The 8,167-nt window shown below is 45.0% G+C and overlaps 1 protein-coding gene across 2 annotated transcripts in view; it reads right to left on the bottom strand.

The window, feature by feature from the left end:
• ACOX3 (acyl-CoA oxidase 3, pristanoyl) overlaps positions 1 to 3,586 on the bottom strand; it is a 103,088-nt gene extending 99,502 nt beyond the window's left edge. Inside the window, exons 1-2 of one of the 2 annotated variants that reach the window (XM_019526030.1) lie at positions 3,569 to 3,586; positions 1,846 to 2,030 (exon numbers count right to left, since the gene is read on the bottom strand). In XM_019526030.1, the coding sequence (XP_019381575.1) occupies positions 1,846 to 2,013 (168 nt within the window). In that variant the 5' untranslated portion in view covers positions 2,014 to 2,030; positions 3,569 to 3,586. Of the gene's footprint in view, positions 1 to 1,845; positions 2,031 to 2,588; positions 2,735 to 3,568 lie in introns of those variants that run through there. The other variant, XM_019526029.1, reaches the window with a different exon arrangement.
• Between the last annotated feature and the right edge of the window lie 4,581 nt (positions 3,587 to 8,167).

The raw sequence follows: 8,167 nt of genomic DNA, 5'->3' as shown, positions 1-8,167 counted from the left end.
GTTGCCTGCGGCTTTGCCCTGCACCCCACCCTGGGGTTGCATTCACTGCATTGGCTGGGCAGCGCCTGCCCCACTCCCTCCCTCATGTGGAGGCCTCAATCTGCACCCCCTCCACACTTCTTCCCTCCCCCAAAATTTATTGGTAGGGCACTGCTCTCCACGCTGCTGGGCTGCACACCTGACTGCGTGCATGCACACAACATTTATCAGTGAGGTTATTGGCTAAAAGAAGCCGATTGCCAATAATGTTAATTTTCCTGTTACAGGTGCCAGTTTGATATGCGACTGATGTATCACCACACCTCTACTATTAAGCCTCCATTTCCTTACCTTGTTGCTTTTCATAGTTGCCTTATTATTTCATATCTAAACTCCTGGTAGGTTTCTAAATATATTTTCTTGTTCTAGTCCTCATTTGGCCATCAATGTAGAGATTTAAGGGTAACCCTTCAGTCAAAAGCAGATTCTTCAGCAGCTAGTAGTGGCTGAGTAATGCCACTCTTCTTCCAAGTAAAGCAGACACCTATTCTATCTTGCCCAACTACCATCAACAGCGATCAGGGCTTAATCTTAGGTGACTGATGTTCTTACATGGAATGATTGTTCCCTAGTTGACTTATTATCCATGGAAGATTTTTAAGGGGGCTTTGTGGCTTGCAGCTGAGATTACTTAAAATAAAATTTTATTTGCATAATCTAGGAGAAATAATGCCTTGGGCTAAAGAGACGTCTTTCCCTGATCTCAATGGAAAGGGTCTCTGGTAGTGAGATGGTTCTTCCTATACTTTTCTGGCAATCAGCGACTATATTATGTTGCCAAATGAACAGTGGTGCTTGCCTGTACAGCTCTTTAGCATACAAAAGTTTGGGCATATATCTGTATGGAGCAAAGCAGCACCATGTAGAGCAGTGGTTCTCAACTGTGTTAGACTCAAGAAGTCCTTCGTTAGATTCAAGACACCCCTCAGAAATGTGAACTCTTCGTTTTTACTATTTTCTTGACTGCGGGTGGGGGCAGGGGAAGCAATTCTGTTGTCATGAAGAACTCAGAAAGAGCACAACAGGTCAGAATATTTTGGCACTACAGGGTCCTACTTGAAATATCTGGGTTTATGACGTGAATCATGTGTAGGTTTTGGCATACCTAACAATGCTAATGCTGTGTGGCAGCACACAACACCCTTAAAAAGATCCTATGGCACCCTGCTTGAGAATCACTGGTGTAGATCCACACTGAGCTGGTGTTGTGCATGCCAGCTCTGCGGTCAGAAGCAGTGTAGCTCTGTGGGGATAGTGCTGTACCCCAGTTAATTAACTGCTCAGAAACAGAGCTTACCTGCCTGGCTGCTATGCTGAAGCAACATGAATATGCTGCTTTTAGTACTGGACCTAGCACAGTTTCTGCCTGGCACTAGACTGGACTGTATAAACATACCCTTTTTTCTTTAATATTTAACTAGCTAAGCCAGATGTATATCAAGGTACTTATCAATTCTCTGATCTACCTTCTAAAATGTGTATATCTGAGAGACCCAGAGATACTTGCATCTGGGTATAGCCTTATGTAGGTACAAGAGGTCACTGCCTTCTCAATTTGCAGGACTGGAATCCTGGAAGTTAGTCTTTACTCATCTTCCTACTATCTACCATTAGCAGGGAGACCAAACTCTTTATATTGGAGTAGTTCAGCTAAAGAAGTTTTGTTCTGAAATTCACTATAAATTGGCCACGAAACAGTCCCCAACATCTGCCCAATCTTAGTTCAATGGACACTTTTCTTTCCAAAAGGTAACCTCACAGATGATTAGAAAGAAGCAAATCTTTGCCAGTGTTTGCAAAGCTTACCTTATATTGGAGGAGTTCTTTTCCCTCTAAAAACACTGCCATCTCCTTCCAGTTGAAGGAAGCCTTCTTGCGGTACACACAAAGTGGTCCCTTAGGGAAATCTGGCAGCAAAGTGTCCCCAGAGTTTTGGGTACCACTGACTTCCTTCAGGTCAGTGGTGGTTGCCATCTTCAAGCTAAGCACCTCTGCAGGGCAACAAGAACAGATCTGCAATGAACTAAAATACTGCAGAGGCCTAATTTCTCACATGTATTTCTTAAAGAAGGAATGAATGGGATTCTTAATTAAATCCATATGGAGTTGTTCAAAAGGCATGGAGACAGGCAAGGCAGATGCACCTGTTCAAACTGGTCTTACCTTTTTGTAATGTAACTGGTTTGGTACAAGTGAAACAACAACTGTCTTTGTGCCAATGCTTATGGATTGTTCACTTTCTGTTATTAAAATGTGAAGAGAACATTTTCAAATAAGAAACATGCCTCCACTTCTGTGTAATATTTCATGACTAAAAGGGAGATATAGATTTTAAATGTCCAATAAAAAGTGCCATGCTTTAAACAATATGTGAATAATTAATTGGCCTCATTTCCAAATGAGACTATGAAAATATCAGTGGATTCATACATGCAAAAAGGCTTAAAATGAAGGAGGACATTATGTTTCCTCCCACTTAATGTTGAAATAACCTATATGCAAATAACTTTTTTCAGTTACTACATATTCAAGCAAAAGGCTTTATTCACCCTTTATTCTTCCAAGTGATCAGTGGCACTGCAAATGCAAGAGTCATGCATAAATCAAAGGAAGAGAGAAGCAGTTTGGGGCACAGGCAGGAGCTCTACCTTCATCTGCCGCAGAAGCATCTAGCCTCAAGTTGTTAGGGCACCCACACACCTCTGCAAAGTGCACACAGTATATCAGTGTTAAATGTCACCATATCAGCACGGTATGACTGAACAGCTGCAGTAAATGGGAAGGGCAAAAGTTCTGCTAAGGTAGCACAGGATCAGGCATCTTCCACCCACAAGATATGGCAGGCTTTCCCTGCAATTGTAATCAGGCCCATCTCTCAGACACACACAAGACCCCTCTCACTTAAGTGCAGAGGTTCTTTCAAACTAGACAAGCTGCTTTGGCCTTGGCTAGAAACTCAAATGGTGTTTCTAGGATCGTTGCTGATCCAGCAAACTGTGGGTTCAATTTTCACTAAATATCTATAGATATAAGGTGTTACTCTAATTGTCTGAACCTGGGTCCAGATAACTGAATACAACAAAATGGAGTGACGACTTAAAGTTAAGAATATATTAATATTCAGAATCCTGCTTTTCCTTTTGCTCATAACTCTTTGCAGAAACCCCTCTTTTGGGCTGAAACTTCACATGTATTAAGTGATTTATTTTAAAGAAAATGATACAATGTTCCCTTTTCACTACCAATCTATCTGCTCCCTGGTTCTATGTATATATAAAATAATTTCCCAGATAAAAGATAAACCTTTTCCTGTCAAAATGTACTTTTCTAACATTTGTAATATATCTAGTAAATAATGCTACATTGTACTAATGCATCTAGACCGTTTGGCTCAGAAAAGAGGTTTTATTACTAAGTTTGATAGTTGAATATAGGTTCTCACAGTTAATGTTATTTTAACTGAGGTAACCCACCCAGATGTGGAGGTAATGGGCACTGTTACGAATTTTTAAATAAATTAAATAAATACCTCTCCGTAGCTTACAGGTCTTTGGTATTTCCTTTTCCCTCACTACAATAAACTGCTACAAATGATAGTTTTATATATAAGCTAATGCACATTAGCATTTTGTCTGCAAACAAGGACTTTGTCTGTACTCACCACTTTTCCCCTGTTCGTAGTCCAAAAAACTTATCTCATATACTCAGTGTCAAAAGTCCAGGGTCTGGATTTCAAACTCATCTTAACTACCATTTATTTTAGAAGCAATAATTTCCTATGTGGTGCTTGTAACACAAACAATATGAAATCTTACTAATACCAGCCTTAATCTCAGTGCAGCTAGACTGCAGGGCTGTGCAAAGCTTCCATCTCAGATTCAATTCGGCCCTATTCGGTGGCCGAATCTCCAAATCTGAATCAAATCAGGAGACCGTTTAATCTCTCTGAATTGATTCGGAGAGATTTGGAAAGATTTGGGGATTTGGACATAGACACAGCTTTAAATGTTTTTTCTACATGGTTTCATAGTTGGTAGGGTCAGAAGGGACCTGAAGTGCGGCGCCCAGAACTGGACACAGGACTCCAACTGCAGCCTGACCAGTGTCGCATAGAGGGGGAGGATCCCCTCCTTGGACCTGATTGAGATGCATCTATGGATGCATGACAAGGTGCGGTTACTCTTCCTGACCGTGTCCCCACATTGGCGGCCCATGTTCATCTTGGAACCAATAATGATTCCAAGATCCCTTTCTGCCTCTCTGCTGATGAGAAAGGAGATCCCCAGCCTGTAGGTATGCTGCTGGTTCTTCCTCCCCAGGTGCAACACCTTGCACTTGTCTGTATTGAAACCCATCCTATTCTCATCTGCACACCTCTGTAACCTGTTGAGATCTAGCTGTAGCCTGTCCCTCTCTTCTAGCATGCTCACTTCTCCCCACATCTTAGTGTTATCTGCGAACTTGAACAAGGTGTTTTTCACCCTCTTGTTCAAATTGCTGATGAAGATATTGAACAGTGTGGGCCCGAGGACCGAGCCCTGGGGAACCTCACTGCCCACATCTCTCCAGGTTGAAAATGACCCGTCCATCACCACTCTCTGGGTGTGGCCCTCCAGCCAATTTGCGACCTATCTGACTGTGTAGGCGTCAACAGCACAGACACCTAATTTTTTAATGAGGATGGGGTGAGAGAGAGTGTCAAAGGCCTTCCTAAAGTCCAGGAAGACTATGCCTACCGCGACACCTGAGTCCAAGGCTTTTGTGACCTGGTCACAGAAGGCGACCAGGTTGACCTGACAGGACCTGCCTCTAATGAACCCGAGTTAATTGCCCCCAAGCATAAACTCCCCCACTGGCCCCTCTCAGATGTGCTCCTGGATAATTTTCTCAAAGAGCTTCCCCAGGACTGAGGTGAGACTAACGGGCCTATAGTTTCCTGGGTCTTCTGTCCTCCCTTTTTTGAAAGTGGGGATCACATTGGCCCTTTTCCAGTCATCAGGCACCTCGCTACAGCACCATGAGTGATCATAAATCTGTGCCAGGGTCCTGCAATGACCTCTGCCAGTCCCTTAAGCACTCTGGGGTGGAGGTCATCAGGACCTGCCGATTTGAACACATCTAGTCCCTCCAGAAGTTCCCTGACTAGGTCCTCACTGACCCTATACATACCTCAAGGTACCAGGCGGCTTGTGAATGCTGTGATGCTGAGGTGCATGGAGTGTCCCACAGGAGCGCGGGGGGGGGGAGGGTCCCCAGCATGCTCGGCAGCAGACCTGGAAGTGGACCAGAAGCATTTCTGGTCCACTTACACATCCACCAGGGAGCATGCAGGGGAGGGGTTCCCTTGCACGCTCCCCCAGCTCGGCGACTGGTGCCTCCTGAGTCTGGGGAGGGAAGCACCTGGGTCTCCCTTCAGCGAATCGCTGAGCTGGGGGGGGTGAAGGGGGGGACACGGGAGGCCCCCCGCATGCTTCCCGGCAGAACTGGAAGTGGACCAGAAGTACTTCCAGTCCACTTCCAGGTTTGATGCCAAGCATCTGGCGTGCCCCGCCCATGCTCCTGTAGGACTCTCCATCTGCCCCAGCATTGCAGCATTCACAAGCTGCACCTAGTACCTCGAGGTATGTAGAAAAAACATTTAATGCTGTGTCTACAGCCAAATATCTTCAGATTTCGCCAAATAGAATCAGAGACAGCGATCCGAATCAACGAATTGAATCGCTGTCCCCGATCCAGGCTGAATCTGAATTGAATATGTCTTGTTTCTGACACCCCTACTGGACAGGCCTGTACAAACAGAGCTGTAACAGGTAGTGCTCTGTACCTGATAAACAGGAATCCAGGTTTTCTGTTCACTATGGAAAAATGTGGCAAAACCTGGATTTTCTCACATTTTTCTTCTTAAAATAAGAAATGGTGGGCTTCCCCTTGCAGGCTAGTAGAGTTCCAGCCTGCTAGAGGATGGATGGAGAGAAAGGAGGGTGGTCAGGAAGGAGATACCTTGTGCACGTGCGCATCTACACGTATGCATGGCTGCCAGGTACCCGAGAGACCAGCTTCCCATAAGTAAGTCGGGGGGGGTGGGGAAGAGGGAGATTGAGACCCCCATAGTGAGGGAGTTGAGTAGGGTTGGGGCTGCTGCCCAACCAGAGTAGTGTATGGGGCTTGGGACCCGGGCCATGTGTGGCTGTAAGGCCAAGCAAGGACTGGGATGGGGCTGTGGGCAGCTTTTTTGGGGGTTGGCAGGGGCGGGGGAGGAACTGGCTCTCACCACTGCACACACTCACAAGGGGTGGCATGGGAAGCATATGCCTCCCAAATCTGTGTGGGGCAGGGACGAATATGGGCTGCCCACTCTGGGCTTGGGCTCCCCGCCCTGCTGTCCTCCCCGCAGGGCCTCTGTGGCCCAGCAGACAAGACCCAGTGTGGTAGGACAGAGCAGGGCAGGGAAACTCAGTGTCACTGCTGTGAGCCCCATGCCACCATGGTGAGGCACCCCCTGCCCACCCAGCAGAAGCAGGGGTGGTGGTGTGGAGCTGCTGCTGGGTGCACAAGGGGTGTCTCACCATGGCAGTGTAGACCTCCTAGCAGCAGCAAAGAGCTTCCCCACCTGGTCCTGCTCTGCCCTGTTGCATCGGGTCCTGCCCAGTGGGCTGTGGAGGCCCCAGGTAGAGGACAGCAGGGCATGGACCCCTGTAGCATGGACTGAACTAATGTAGCTGATGTTAACATAAAGTGCAATAATACTGAAATGTAACCATGTTAGTCTTCTGCTGTTTGCAGCTTGAAAACTCCATTTTGTACCTTCCAAACCTTCAGGGCATACAGTAGGTCATAAGAGAGTAGCAAAGGCAGATCTGCTTTTCCTGGAAGTTTCCATCTTTCTTCATGCCCTCAAAGATATTGCAGTACACAGAGTTCATATTTTTCTCTGCAGCTGTAAGGGTTAGAAACTTAGCTGTCTTATACAAAAAAAAAAAAAAAAAAAAAAAAAAAAAAAAAAGAAAGAAAAGAAAAAAGCACCCCATAACCAAAACACCTTTGCTTCCCACTTGAGTCTCATTATACTTAGAATTTTTTTCTGAAAACTTCACCTCAAGATAAAAATAATAAGAATTAGTAACATGGAGGATGCAAGGTGGGCCAGCACCTAAACGTATATATTTTACTTGCCCGGAAGACAAGAAAGGCAAACTATAGTTTCCAATTGGACAGGAAACTCTGGGAAAGGTATCACCCATTTTGCAATTTTTTATGCATGTAAATACACACTGTCCCTCACAGTCACATCAGTGCTATCAGGTCATAGATTTAGAGAGACATCTAAAGCTAACTCCACATTTAAAATCATGTCCTATCTTCTTTGCTTTTTCCCCCCTTCTGACCATTTCATTTTATGCTTTACCTTCCCCTACACAACTTCTTTTTCATTCAGGCTTTTCAATTTCTTTGTCTTTTTCTGTATAATTTTTCTCCAAACGCACTGCTTCTTCAACAGGGATAGGTCTCTGGGTTGGCCCCTCACCTATAATTAGGTGGCCAAGCAAAGTAAGATTTGCTTGAGGGATGTGAAAGCTTAAAAATTTAACTGACAAATGCAGTGATAACCAGCTATCCTTTAGCTCAGGGCTGGGCAGTGTTGCAGGGAGGTGGTGAAGGGAAGCTGCAGGTGCCCCAGAAGAACCAGAAAGCAGCAGGGAGGACCTAGGAGGAGGAGAGAGGGACTTAGCACCCATAGCTTAAGAGGAAAACAGCAAGCAGCCAACAACAGGGATCCTAGTTTTCTCTGTTAAAAAATCCAAAACTTTCCAGCTATCGGAGTTGGTCTAATAAAAGATATCACATTTACCCAAAGAACCTTGTCTGCCTATGTCCTTAGGCCAACATGGCTACAACATACACCCCTGATAAAAACCCATCATTCTGCAATTGAAATCCCCACAAACCCGCGTTTCTCTGCGATTAAAATAAAACACCACTATATATAGCAGTATCAGTTGAACACGACAATTTTAAAGCAGTTTGGAAGCCTGTCAGTGCCTCAATCATTATAATAAAACAAACTGTAAAAACTTATATACTTTGGTGTTTGATTTAGATTTTTTTTTACCCTGGAAACCACCCCCCC

This window comes from Gavialis gangeticus, unplaced genomic scaffold (assembly GCF_001723915.1).
Source record: "Gavialis gangeticus isolate Ggan-Ray unplaced genomic scaffold, GavGan_comp1, whole genome shotgun sequence".
NCBI lineage: Eukaryota > Metazoa > Chordata > Crocodylia > Gavialidae > Gavialis > Gavialis gangeticus.
This window is presented reverse-complemented; position numbering and strand designations above follow the sequence as displayed.